A 14807-nucleotide genomic window follows, 5' to 3' on the forward strand; every position below is an offset into this window, starting at 1 on the left:
GCCTTTGCACCTCTCATCTTTGTTATTTGTTCATTCTTGCCTATTGGGGTGATGCCTATTATTTTCTCTCTTTTTACATTCCAAAGATATTTCCTTTACTGTAGAACAGGGGCATCCAAGGGAGAATCTCACCACGACCCCAGGTCTAGAGCGCCCGGAGTCCGCGATCCCTGGGAATGGAGGCGGCTTCGGCCTGGGGTCGTGGTGAGATTCTTTGGTGGCTGCGCGATTGTGGCGGAGTTGCAAACAAACGGGTTTCATCACCTTAAATGGTTTTGAACCAAAGAAGCTGTATTCCCTTAAAAAGACGGACAGCCCATCGTGTGAACTATAGAGTTTGTGAACAAATTTATATAGGGTTCATAGTGGCGTCATGCACGCAGACTCCTGCGAGTTCCCCTAAGTTCTTAGAGGACTGCTTTGCCTTTTGATCTGAGAGTTGCAAAGTTCCCTAAAGAATGGCCCTTGTGGATAAGCGCTGAGTCAAGAGACAGCGATTGGACAGAATTTGTGAGGAATTCGCCCCCAGATCATGAAAGTCACCCTGAACCCCGCCTCGTGGTGGCTCTGCTGGATGGACGGGACTGCACTGTGGACATGCCCATCCTGAAGGACCTGGCCACCTAGCCTTCTGTGAGGCTCAGTCCATGCAGGAGATCCACGAGAAAGTTCTAAACGAAGTCGTGGGCGCCATGATGTACCACACCTTCTCCCTCACCAGGGAGGACCTGGAAAATTTCACGGCCCTGAGAGTGATCGTGCAGGTGGGCAGTGGCTACGACAACGTGGCCATCAAGGCTGCTGACGAGCTCGAAATTGCTGTGTGCAGCATCCCGTCCGCAGCCGTGGAAGAGACAGCCGACTCCACCACCGGCCACATCCTCAATCTGTACTGGGGGAACAGGTCGCTGTACCAGGCACTGAGGGAAGGCACGCGAGTTCAGAGCGTGGAGCAGATTGGCGAGGTGGCCTCAGTAAAGGCCCGCATTCGTGGGGAGATATTGGGCCTCATCGGCTTCGGTCGCACGCAGCAGGAGGTTGCAGTTCGAGCCAAGGCCTTTGCAGAATGGGATCGAGCGGTCCCTGGGTGTGCATAGGGTCTACACCCAGCAGGATTTGCTGTATCAGAACGACTGCGTCTCCTTGCACTGCAGTCTCAACGAACAACACTACCACCTTATCCATGACTTTATCATAAAGCAGATGAGGCAGGGAGCATTCCTTGTGAACGCAGCCCGTGGTGGCCTGGTGGACGAGAAAGCCTGAGCACACACCCTCAAGGAGGGCAGAATACGAGGGGCAGCCCTCGACGTGAATGAGTCGGAACACTTTAGTTTTGCTCAGGGTCTGTTTAAAGATGCCTGGAATCTCATCTGCACTCCTCTCACTGCCTGCTACAGCCAGCAGGTGTCACTGGAGATGAGCGAGGCAGTTGCCACTGAGATCCGCCAAGCCATCATAAGTCGCATCCCGGGAAGCTTAAGAAACTGTGTGAACAAGGAATTCTTTGTCACATCAGCGCTTTGGTCCGTAATAGACCAGCAAGAAATTCATCCTGAGCTCAGTGGTGCTACCTACAGATATCTGCCAGGCATGGTGGGCGTGGCTCCAGGAGGACTTCTGCAGCCAGGGAAGGCATCATCCCTGGAGACATCCCAGCGACTGACAACCTCCCAACAGTGGTACATCCTTCCCAAGGGCCCTCTCCCAACAGCCCACAAAACATGGGGACAATCGAGAGCATCCCAACGAGCAATAGCAGAGAATGCTGGAAGGTAATTATTCAGATATACTTGGGAACAGTGAAAAATAGATAATCTAAGAGAAAAAGAATCTGACGGCCTTTTTAGCTGATTCCGGACATATGCATCATTGTTGTTGCAGTGTTAAAACAAGAGCTAGAAAACTGACAATGTCGTCTGCTTACGGAAGCTCTGAAAGACTAGGGTGTGATTTATTAACGATCAACTTCTATTATTGTGTGTTAAGTTTTTCATCTGTGCGTCAAATCACAAAGAATAAATAGAACTTTTCCCTTTATCAGTCCCTTAGGCACAGCAGGTCCTGAACACCCTGCTTATATGTTGCATCAGCAGTTCAAATATCAAAATAAAAACCATGAAGAGGAAATCTGCATCCTGTGACTTGAGTCCCTTCAGTCTACAGGGACTGGTTACTGCTTTTTGCTAATAGGAAGATTACATTACTAGAAAATGTGGAGTAAACTGCTTGCCTGTGGTAAACACCTGCATGCAAAGGATTGAAGACAGTACCGGCTCCTGTACAGAGACGCGTCTCTCACATCTGAGCTGCATATTGAGGGGCAAGTTGGTTGTAAGTTCAGTAAAAGCCGCTGATGATGCAAAAAAAAAAAAAGTATTAAGTTTCACAAGCTGTTAGTAATCAAGTATATTTTCTCAGTTTCAGATCCTCTGCGATTTTATTGAGTGGAAAGTCTTGCGCTGAAAGGGTTCAAGAAAAATAATATTGCATTTCCTTATGTCACAGGAAACACTTTTAATGGTAACTTGTCAGACTATGAACAAACCCACTTTTTAAGATATTGATAAAGTCTTCTTTTCTTCACGTGATATTTTATACAAGAACACTTCAGATGTATTGGATGTGGCTGATTTTAACAAATCCTATTAGATTTGTATCAATTAGTTACATGTTCTATTCATAGTCTTTTGTGAATCATTGCCTTTTTGTTTAAAAAGATGGCCTATTTTGAGCCTTTGTATAAGTACATTCCTGTTTTTGTGACAAAAGAAAAACTTTAAATTTGTCCCAAAGAGAAAAATAACGGCTATCAGAAGTATGCTTTGTTTTAGTGCGAGTTACCGTTACTGTATTTGTGTATTGTAAAGGTGGACATTCTAATTACATTAAAATGTAATTAGAAAAAAGTTCTTAATGAACAAAAACAGAACATAGACAACAAAAGAATATTAGAAGTGATGCATGAAGAAAACGAGATATCAATAAAAAGATTTTTAAAAACCAAGAAAAATTGTGACTCTGAAGAACACAGTAACTGTATTAAAAATTTAATCAGCAGTCAGAAGAGCAGATTTAATAAAGCAGAAAAAATTAGACAGTTGACAACATTGCACTTATAAATACTGATTCATGAAAACAAATTTTTTAAACTGAATAGAGATAAAATGAAAATTGGGACTTACAGCACACCACCAAGTGGACCACTGTATTTATAAAAGGAGTCTTAGAAAAACAGTATAGGAGAAAAATAATAAAGAGGATATTTTTAAAAAGTAGCTGAGAACTCCCTAGATGACAAGGTAATTAAACAAGAAGAAATCATGCTAAACAAAAACTTTCAACTGGAATAATTTCACTTCAGAAAAAAAAGTTAAGCATTTCCAAAACAAATAAAAGTTGAGTGTGTTACTAACCACTGGAACAGTGCTAAAGGAAATGTAAAAGAAAGTCTATCACGTCCAAAAATTACAATATATACTGCACAGCATCATAAAAGCATATGAAAATAGAAAGCTCTCTATTAAAGGTAAATACATAAACAGCTATAGAAATCTCTACTGTCATAATGATGGTGCACAAAACTTTCACGTTATTGCTATGGAATTTAAAAAATGAAGCAGAAAGCTGCATAAATATGGGTTCATAGATACTCAATAAGAAAAGATAACAAGTGATATTAATAACAAAGTGGGGGTATAAAGAGGTAAAGCTTTGCATTCCATTGAAATATAGTCATTATATATTGTCATAACTTTAAGATGTTTTATGAAGTCTTTATTTCTCAAGATGATTACAAAAAAACCTGTAGATGGTATGCAGAAGCAAATGAGAAAGAAATTGAATCATGTCACTACAAAATCAATGAAGAAAAATAAAGCAGTAAGAGAAAAAAATGATAAATAACACATCTACAAGAAACACAGAAGACAATTACAAATAATAATAGTAACTTCATTAACTACAGTAATTACTTCAAATACAGAAAGTTAAATACCTTAAAGAAAATGCATAAAATGATTTAATGGATTAAGAACACAGAAGATCCAGCAATGTACTCTCTACAAGAGTCACTTTAGCTCTAAGGACTCAAATAAGTTGAAAGTAGCAGTATAAAGAAAATATATTTTATGCAAAGAGTAGCTACAATTGGAGGGGCATGGTCATAATTATATTAAACAAAATATATTTTAAGTTAAAAATTTTAAAAAGAGACAGATTGTTATTATGTAACGGTGAGATGGATTAACTTGCAAGAAATCCATAACAATAATTTAGAAATCATATATATAATTTGAAAAATCTGCAAAAATATACCATTGGGATTTTGATAAAAATTACATTAAATTTTTATATTACTATAAATAACACTGATATCTTTCTTATTTTTTTTTTTTTGGAGATAGAGTTTCTGTCTCCCAGGCTGGAGGACAATGGCACGATCTCGCGATTGGCTCACTTCAACCTCCGCCTCCCAGGTTCAACTGATTCTCATCTTTCAAATATGTAAAACAAATATTGACAGAAATCAAGCAAGAAATATATAGCAACACAACAATTGCGGACATCAAGACTCCACTTTCAATAATGACTAGAATAGTCAGATGTAATATCAGTAAGAAAGCCAAACCTGAACATTATAGACCTGACAAGCATTTACAGAACTCTGCGATCGAAAGCAGCAAAATATGCAATATTCTCAATCACACATGGTACATTCTGTTAGGATACATGTCTTATTAAATTTAAGAAAACAGAAGTCATGCAATGTAAATGAAACTAGAAATCAAAAGCAAGAAAATGTTTCAGATACGTAAATAAGAGGAAATTAAGCAAAATCTTACATATAGTCTTGCTCAAGTGTCAGGTGATTTAATATTGTTAAGATGTCAGGGCCGGCGCGTGACTCATGCCTGTAATCCCAGGACTTTGGGAGGCCAAAGTGTGTGGATCACTTGAGATCAGAAGTTTGAGACTAGCCTGGCCAACATGGCAAAACCCTATCTCTACTAAAAATACAAAAGTTAGCTATACATGTTGGTGCATGACTGTAATCCCAGCTACTCTGGTGGCTGAGACTGGAGAATTGCTTGAACATGGGAAACAGAGCTTGCAGTGAGCACAGCTCACACCTCTGCCCTTCAGCCTGAGTGACTCACTAAAACTCCATCTCCAAAGGAAAAAAAAAAAGTTGTCAGTATTACCCATGATGATATAAAAATGTAATGTAATTTTCATCTAAATCCCAATGGTATTTTTTTTGCAGAATTTTTGTGTATAATTCTAAAAGTTGTTTAGGAACTGTGACTAGGCAAACATCCTTTAAAAAGGACAAAGAGTTATTACATTTTCTGATTTAAAATCATGATACAAAGCTACAAAAATAAAAACAATATGGTATTACCACAAAAACGGATACATAGATGATGAAACAGAATAGACATCCTGGAAATAAACCCTCGCATACGTGATAAAATAATCTTCCATATGCTTTTCATGACCATGCAATAGAAAAATAAGAATCTCTTTAACAAAGAATTTTCAAAATTGAATGTTTACAGAGCAAAAATAAAGTTGGATGCTTCTTTTGTATTATATATAAAAAGAAAAGTTGTTTTTTAATGGATTTAATGCTTAAACATAAAAACTAATAAAATTCTTAGAAGTAAACATAGGGGAAAAGTTTATGACATAAGTCTTAAAACTTTGCTTAAGTATGACATCAAATTCATAAGAAACAAGGAAAAGAACAAAAAAGAAAGGAACTACATTAACCTTCAAGTATTCTACACATCAAAGAAAACATTTAGTGGCATACAAATGTCACCTAATAAGTGGGTGAAACCTGGGCATGCTGGCTCATGCCTATAATTCTAGAAATTTAGGAGGCCAAGGCAGAATGATCATTTGAGGCCAAAAGTTTGAGACTAGCCATGAAAATATATCAAGACCCTGTCTTGTATAGGGTAATATATGTGCATACATACATACATATAACAAAAAAGTGTAAAAATATTTTCTAATCACATATTTGGTAGGTGTTAATTTCCGAAAGATATAAACTCCTAAAATTCAACAACAACAAAATGTTAATAACTTGATTTAGAATGGTAAATGTTTGAAATGACTTTTCTCCAAAGAAGACATAGAAATAACTAGGTATTTAAAAGGATACTCGTCCGAGGGCAGGACTATGGGAGGCTGCCCTGTACGGAAAAGAAGAAGAAATGGCAGTAAAGAGGGCAACCATCATTCCACCCAGCCCAAAAGGAATAAGAGAAACCCTATCTTTCAGGATTCTCAAGACACAGTTTTCATGGAGTGATAATGAAAGGAGCAGCAGCCGCCTTAATATCCCAGAGAGAGCAGGTGGACCAGAAGGCAACTTAAACCACATTGTTACTGAACCCAATGCAAACTTTCCCCAGTTCTTGCATGAGGGGTATGTACCATGCCAAGGTCTTTACTCCCATATCAACCAGACCTTGAAGGAGGCTCACTTCAACAGCCTGCAGCAGTGAGGGCAAGTTCCAACATGATGAATTAGGACTTCCTTATTCCAACCTAAACTGTGTTTATAAAAGTAATTGCATACACACCAAAAAAAAGTCTATTGGTTTTTAAGTCTACATTTTAAGTAACAAGTTAATGGGCAGTTGTTTAATTGGGGTTTTACTTCACTGCTGTACTTTTAAAGGGGCTGTGAATAAATGTTTATGAAATTAAAAAAATAAAATAAAAAAATAAAAGGATACTCGACATCACTCTTCTAGAAAAATGCAAAACAAAGTCACAATAATCTATGGCCTCAAGCCGATATTTAAAATAATATGACAGCTCTTCAAAAAATTTAAAATGAGATTATTATATAATACAGCAAACCCCCTTCTGGCTATGTACTTAAAATATACAACGCAGATCTGGAAGAGATATTTGCACAACCAAATTTATTGCAATATTATTAACACAAGCCAAAAGGCAGAAACAATCCAGATGTCCCTTGACCAATGAACAGATTAATAACAAGTGGCACATACACAAAGTCGAATATTATTCAGTCTTTAAAAAGACACATTATATGATAATTCTGGAGATCATGTTAATTGAAATAAGCCAGGAACAAAGTGACAGTCTATGATTCCATTCATAATCAGGTATCTTAAGTAGACAAACTCACAGGAAAAAAAAGTTAGAATGGTGCTTGTCAAGGACTGAAGAGATGGTAAAATGGGCAGTTGTTTTATTTTTTATTTTTATTTTTTATTTTTTTATTATACTTTAAGTTTTAGGGTACATGTACACATTGTGCAGGTTAGTTACATATGTATACATGTGCCATGCTGGTGCGCTGCACCCACTAACTCGTCATCTAGCATTAGGTATATCTCCCGATGCTATCCCTCCCCCCTCCCCCCACCCCACAACAGTCCCCAGAGTGTGATATTCCCCTTCCTGTGTCCATGGGATCTCATTGTTCAATTCCCACCTATGAGTGAGAATATGTGGTGTTTGGTTTTTTGTTCTTGCGATAGTTTACTGAGAATGATGATTTCCAATTTCATCCATGTCCCTACAAATGACATGAACTCATCGTTTTTTATGGCTGCATAGTATTCCATGGTGTATATGTGCCACATTTTCTTAATCCAGTCTATCATTGTTGGACATTTGGGTTGGTTCCAAGTCTTTGCTATTGTGAATAATGCCACAATAAACATACGCATGTGTCTTTATAGCAGCATGATTTATAGTCCTTTGGGTATATACCCAGTAATGGGATGGCTGAGTCAAATGGTATTTCTAGTTCTTGATCCCTGAGGAATCGCCACACTGACTTCCACAATGGTTGAACTAGTTTACAGTCCCACCAACAGTGTAAAAGTGTTCCTATTTCTCCACATCCTCTCCAGCACCTGTTGTTTCCTGACTTTTTAATGATTGCCATTCCAACTGGTGTGAGATGGTATCTCATTGTGGTTTTGATTTGCATTTCTCTGATGGCCAGTGATGATGAGCATTTTTTCATGTGTTTTTTGGCTGCATAGATGTCTTCTTTTGAGAAGTGTCTGTTCATGTCCTTCGCCCACTTTTTGATGGGGTTGTTTGTTTTTTTCTTGTAAATTTGTTTGAGTTCATTGTAGATTCTGGATATTAGCCCTTTGTCAGATGAATAGGTTGCGAAAATTTTCTCCCATTTTGTAGGTTGCCTGTTCACTCTGATGGTAGTTTCCTTTGCTGTGCAGAAGCTCTTTAGTTTAATTAGATCCCATTTGTCAATTTTGGCTTTTGTTGCCATTGCTTTTGGTGTTTTAGACATGAAGTCCTTGCCCATGCTTATGTCCTGAATGGTAATGCCTAGATTTTCTTCTAGGGTTTTTATGGTTTCAGGTCTAACGTTTAAGTCTTTAATCCATCTTGAATTGATTTTTGTATAAGGTGTAAGGAAGGGATCCAGTTTCAGCTTTCTACATATGGCTAGCCAGTTTTCCCAGTGCCATTTATTAAATAGGGAATCCCTTCCCCATTGCTTGTTTTTCTCAGATTTGTCAAAGGTCAGATTGTTGTAGATATGCGGCATTATTTCTGAGGGCTCTGTTCTGTTCCATTGATCTATATCTCTGTTTTGGTACCAGTACCATGCTGTTTTGGTTACTGTAGCCTTGTAGTATAGTTTGAAGTCAGGTAGTGTGATGCCTCCAGCTTTGTTCTTTTGGCTTAGGATTGACTTGGTGATGCGGGCTCTTTTTTGGTTCCATATGAACTTTAAACTAGTTTTTCCAATTCTGTGAAGAAAGTCATTGGTAGCTTGATGGGGATGGCATTGAATCTGTAAATTACCTTGGGCAGTATGGCCATTTTCACGATATTGATTCTTCCTACCCATGAGCATGGAATGTTCTTCCATTTGTTTGTATCCTCTTTTATTTCCTTGAGCAGTGGTTTGTAGTTCTCCTTGTAGAGGTCCTTCACATCCCTTGTAAGTTGGATTCTTAGGTATTTTATTCTCTTTGAAGCAATTGTGAATGGGAGTTCACTCATGATTTGGCTCTCTGTTTGTCTGTTGTTGGTGTATAAGAATGCTTGTGATTTTTGTACATTGATTTTGTATGCTGAGACTTTGCTGAAGTTGCTTATCAGCTTAAGGAGATTTTGGGCTGAGACAATGGGGTTTTCTAGATATATAATCATGCTATCTGCAAACAGGGACAATTTGACTTCTTCTTTTCCTAATTGAATACCCTTTATTTCCTTCTCCTGCCTAATTGCCCTGGCCAGAACTTCCAACACTATGTTGAATAGGAGTGGTGAGAGAGGGCATCCCTGTCTTGTGCCAGTTTTCAAAGGGAATGCTTCCAGTTTTTGCCCATTCAGTATGATATTGGCTGTGGGTTTGTCATAGATAGCTTTTATTATTTTGAAATACGTCCCATCAATACCTAATTTATTGAGAGTATTTAGCATGAAGCGTTGTTGAATTTTGTCAAAGGCTTTTTCTGCATCTATTGAGATAATCATGTGGTTTTTATATTTGGCTCTGTTTATATGCTGGATTACATTTATTGATTTGCATATATTGAACCAGCCTTGCATCCCAAGGATGAAGCCCACTTGATCATGGTGGATAAGCTTTTTGATGTGCTTCTGGATTCGTTTTGCCAGTATTTTATTGAGGATTTTTGCATCAATGTTCATCAAGGATATTGGTCTAAAATTCTCTTTTTTTGTTGTGTCTCTGCCCGGCTTTGGTATCAGAATGATGCTGGCCTCATAAAATAAGTTAGGGAGGATTCCCTCTTTTTCTATTGATTGGAATAGTTTCAGAAGGAATGGTACCAGTTCCTCCTTGTACCTCTGGTAGATTTCGGCTGTGAATCCATCTGGTCCTGGACTCTTTTTGGTTGGTAAGCTATTGATTATTGCCACAATTTCAGCTCCTGTTATTGGTCTATTCAGAGATTCAACTTCTTCCTGGTTTAGTCTTGAGAGAGTGTATGTGTCGAGGAATTTATCCATTTCTTCTAGATTTTCTAGTTTATTTGCCTAGAGGTGTTTGTAGTATTCTCTGATGGTAGTTTGTATTTCTGTGGGATCGGTGCTGACATCCTCTTTATCCTTTTTTATTGCGTCTATTTGATTCTTCTCTCTTTTTTTCTTTATTAGTCTTGCTAGCGGTCTATCAATTTTGTTGATCCTTTCAAAAAACCAGCTCCTGGATTCGTTAATTTTTTGAAGGGTTTTTTGTGTCTCTATTTCCTTCAGTTCTGCTCTGATTTTAGTTATTTCTTGCCTTCTGCTAGCTTTTAAAGGTGTTTGCTCTTGCTTTTCTAGTTCTTTTAATTGTGATGTTAGGGTGTCAATTTTGGATCTTTCCTGCTTTCTCTTGTGGGCATTTAGTGCTATAAATTTCCCTCTACACACTGCTTTGAATGTGTCCCAGAGATTCTGGTATGTTGTGTCTTTGTTCTCATTGGTTTCAAAGAACATCTCTATTTCTGCCTTCGTTTCGTTATGTACCCAGTAGTCATTCAGGAGCAGGTTGTTCAGTTTCCATGTAGTTGAGTGGTTTTGAGTGAGATTCTTAATCCTGAGTTCTAGTTTGATTGCACTGTGGTCTGAGAGATAGTTTGTTATAATTTCTGTTCTTTTGCATTTGCTGAGGAGAGCTTTACTTCCAACTATGTGGTTAATTTTGGAATAGGTGTGGTGTGGTACTGAAAAAAATGTATATTCTGTTGATTTGGAGTGGAGACTTCTGTAGATGTCTATTAGGTCTGCTTGGTGCAGAGCTGAGTTCAATTCCTTGGTATCCTTTTTGACTCTCTGTCTCATTGATCTGTCTAATGTTGACAGTGGGGTGTTAATGTGTGGGAGTCTAAGTCTCCTTGTAGGTCACTCAGGACTTGCTTTATGAATCTTGGTGCTCCTGTATTGGGTGCATATATATTTAGGATAGTTAGCTCTTCTTGTTGAATTGATCCCTTTACCATTATGTAATGGCATTCTTTGTCTCTTTGGCTATTTGTTGGTTTAAAGTCTGTTTTATCAGAGACGAGGATTGCAACCCCTGCCTTTTTTGTTTTCCATTTGCTTGGTAGATCTTCCTCCATCCTTTTATTTTGAGCCTATGTGTGTCTCTGCACGTGAGATGGGTTTCCTGAATACAGCACACTGATGGGTCTTGACTCTTTATCCAGTTTGCCAGTCTGGGTCTTTTAATTGGAGCATTTAGTCCATTTACATTTAAAGTTAATATTGTTATGTGTGAATTTGATCCTGTCATTATGATGTTAGCTGGTTATTTTGCTCGTTAGTTGATGCAGTTTCTTCCTAGTCTCAATGGTCTTTACATTTTGGCATGATTTTGCAGCGGCTGGTACCAGTTATTCCTTTCCATGTTTAGTGCTTCCTTCAGGAGCTCTTGTAAGGCAGGCCTGGTGGTGACAAAATCTCTCAGCATTTGCTTGTCTGTGAAGTATTTTATTTCTCCTTCACTTATGAAGCTTAGTTTGGCTGAATATGAAATTCTGGGTTGAAAATTCTTTTCTTTAAGAATGTTGGATATTGGCCCCCACTCTCTTCTGGCTTGTAGGGTTTCTGCTGAGAGATCCGCTGTTAGTCTGATGGGCTTCCCTTTGAGGGTAACCCGACCTTTCTCTCTGGCTGCCCTTAACATTTTTTCCTTCATTTCAACTTTGGTGAATCTGACAATTATGTGTCTTGGAGTTGCTCTTCTCGAGGAGTATCTTTGTGGCATTCTCTGTATTTCCTGAATCTGAACGTTGGCCTGCCTTGCTAGATTGGGGAAGTTCTCCCGGATAATATCCTGCAGAGTGTTTTCCAACTTAGTTCCATTCTCCCCATCACTTTCAGGTACACCAATCAGACGTAGATTTGGTCTTTTCAAATAGTCCCATATTTCTTGGAGGCTTTGCTCGTTTCTTTGTATTCTTTTTTCTCTAAACTTTCCTTCTCACTTCATTTCATTCATTTCATCTTCCATTGCTGATGCACTTTCTTCCAGTTGATCACATCGGCTCCTGAGTCTTCTGCATTCTTCACGTAGTTCTCGAGCCTTGGTTTTCAGCTCCTTTAAGCACTTCTCTGTATTGGTTATTCTAGTTATACATTCTTCTAAATTTTTTTCAAAGTTTTCAACTTCTTTGCCTTCGGTTTGAATGTCCTCCCATAGCTCAGAGTAATTTGACCGTCTGAAGCCTTCTTCTCTCAGCTCGTCAAAGTCATTCTCCATCCATCTTTGTTCATTTGCTGGTGAGGAGCTGCGTTCCTTTGGAGGAGGAGAGGCGCTCTGATTTTTAGAGTTTCCAGTTTTTCTGTTCTGTTTTTTTCCCATCTTTGTGGTTTTATCTACTTTTGGTCTTTGATGATGGTGATGTACAGATGGGTTTTTGGTGTGCATGTCCTTTCTGTTTGTTAGTTTTCCTTCTAACAGACAGGACTCTCAGCTGCAGGTCTGCTGGAGTACCCTGCAGTGTGAGTTGTCTGTGTGCCCCTGTTGGAGGGTGCCTCCCAGTTAGGCTGCTCGGGGGTCAGGGGTCAGGGACCCACTTGAGGAGGCAGTCTGCCGGTTCTCAGATCTCCAGCTGCGTACTGGGAGAACCACTGCTCTCTTCAAAGCTGTCAGACAGGGTCATTTAGGTCTGCAGAGGTTACTGCTGTCTTTTTGTTTGTCTTTGCCCTGCCCCCAGAGGTGGAGCCTACAGAGGCAGGCAGGCCTCCTTGAGCTGTGGTGGGCTCCACCCAGTTCGAGCTTCCCAGCCGCTTTGTTTACCTAAGAAAGCCTGGGCAATGGCAGGCGCCCCTCCCCGAGCCTCGCTGCCGCCTTGCAGTTTGATCTCAGACTGCTGTGCTAGCAATCAGCGAGACTCCGTGGGGTAGGACCCTCCGAACCAGGTCGGGGATATAATCTCGTGGTGCACCGTTTTTTAAGCCCGTCGGAAAAGCGCAGTATTTGGGTGGGAGTGACCCGATTTTCCCGATTTTCCAGGTGCTGTCCGTCACCCCTTTCTTTGATTAGGAAAGGGAACTCCCTGACCCCTTTTGCTTCCCGAGTGAGGCAATGACTCGCCCTGCTTCGCCTCATGCACGGTGCGCTCCCACTGACCTGCGCCCACTGTCTGGCACTCCCTAGTGAGAAGAACCCGGTACCTCAGATGGAAATGCAGAAATCACCCATCTTCTGCGTCGCTCAGGCTGGGAGCTGTAGACCGGAGCTGTTCCTATTCAGCCATCTTGGCTCCTCCCTCTTGCTTAACTGTTAAAGGGGTAATGTTCTATCTAAAACTTGGAGTCAGCAGATATAAAAGTTTTAACTCTTAAGTGGAGATAGGGATGCTATGTAGCAAGATTGCTGACCTGCAGGCATGGCTTAACACTTGCCTTGCACTGCCTTAAATTGTGACAATAATTTGGTATTATATTGCCACAGAGTCAGTTTTGTCAGTCTTATGATCTCTATTTTAACATTAGTGCTGATGATTTGTTGTACCTAAAGAGCAAACAGAGGTACAACAGCAAACAGGTGTGTAACAAGGCCTGTCTGTCTCCTCCTGTTCTGTGTGGGAGATGCTGATGGGAGAAGAAAAGACACACACACAATACCTTTAAGGGTAAACAACTGTTTATCCCATGTAAATGGCATTGCAGATATCTATATCTATATCTATATGTATATCTATCTATATCTATGTATGTATGTATGTATCTATCTCTCTATATCTATATCTATGTATATGTACTCACCAGACTATACACCATTCATGGCCAGATGGGGAAGCAACAGCCTAGGCTCCAGAGTTGGCTACTACACCCACCAGACTATGGAGGATTCACTTTTCAGCTTCAAGATCACGGCTGGAAGCTCAGGGACTTCCCACCTTCCAGGATAGAAACTCCTCCAGTTCTCCCTCTTGGCAATTGAATGGTCCGGGGGAACTGACCTTAGTGAAAATTGGGTATCTAAATTAGTGGAATTTGAACCTTTGACTGTGCATGAAGTGCTGCAGGGGATTTCAGTCAGCAAAGGAGATGCCAGGGGGATCTCTTAGCATAGATGGTGCTTGCTTACTGCTTATAAGTTAATGTGTTGAGATAGAAATCAATTGCTACAAGATAAATGTAAGCTGGAAAAAGAAAACACTACTCTGACTTCCAGACTGGCCCTGGCTCAATTTCAGGCCTATGTCTTGACTGATCAGGCTCAAAGCTAACAGATTATTGATGAAAAAAACAGCTGTGCAAGTGGTGTGGTCAGGGTAAAACTGAAGAACGAGTCAGCTGGGGCTTGGAGTGGGTAAAAACCCAGTTCCTATCTGAAGAATGGGAAATTAGCCTTTACAAATTTCAAGAACCTGCACAAACTATAAAATTGCTTTGCATCCCATGGAACGCAAGGAAAAAGTCCATTTTACCAAAGGCTATCGTTAAAATACTAGAATTTGCAACCCCTACCACTGAAAAGGAGGCCCAGAAATTTATTGGCTTGTTTGAATTCTGGAGACATCTTCCCAATTTGGGTAACATCTCACAACCTCTGTATGCAGTCACTAGAAAATATAATGACTTTCACTGGAGGTAGAAAGAGAACACAGCCTTTGAGCAAGCTAAGAAAGCAGTGCATCTGGCCCTGGATGGCCCATATGGGATGGGCCAGTAGAATTGCAAACAACTGTCCTGGATTAACATGCTAATTGGAGCCTTTGGCAGAAACAAGATGGGAAGAGGGGAATCTTGGGGTTTCAAACCCGGAAGCTGCCAGAGGCTGGCGAAGCTTATAATCCTTTTGAGAA

The 14807-nt window shown here is 39.9% G+C and overlaps 1 protein-coding gene and 1 pseudogene across 1 annotated transcript; both read left to right on the forward strand.

Moving 5' to 3' along the window:
- Nucleotides 1–242: 242 nt before the first annotated feature.
- On the forward strand, nt 243–3053 carry LOC134728784 (C-terminal-binding protein 2-like; annotated as a pseudogene).
- A 3069-nt stretch (nt 3054–6122) lies between these two features.
- LOC134728857 (protein VCF2-like) lies at nt 6123–8394 on the forward strand. Its single transcript, XM_063596020.1, has one exon. It carries the CDS (start codon nt 6194–6196, stop codon nt 6323–6325), a length of 132 nt encoding a protein of 43 aa, XP_063452090.1. The 5' UTR covers nt 6123–6193; the 3' UTR covers nt 6326–8394.
- Nucleotides 8395–14807: the final 6413 nt, after the last annotated feature.

Source organism: Pan paniscus, chromosome 14 (genome assembly GCF_029289425.2).
Source record: "Pan paniscus chromosome 14, NHGRI_mPanPan1-v2.0_pri, whole genome shotgun sequence".
Classification (NCBI taxonomy): Eukaryota; Metazoa; Chordata; class Mammalia; order Primates; family Hominidae; genus Pan; species Pan paniscus.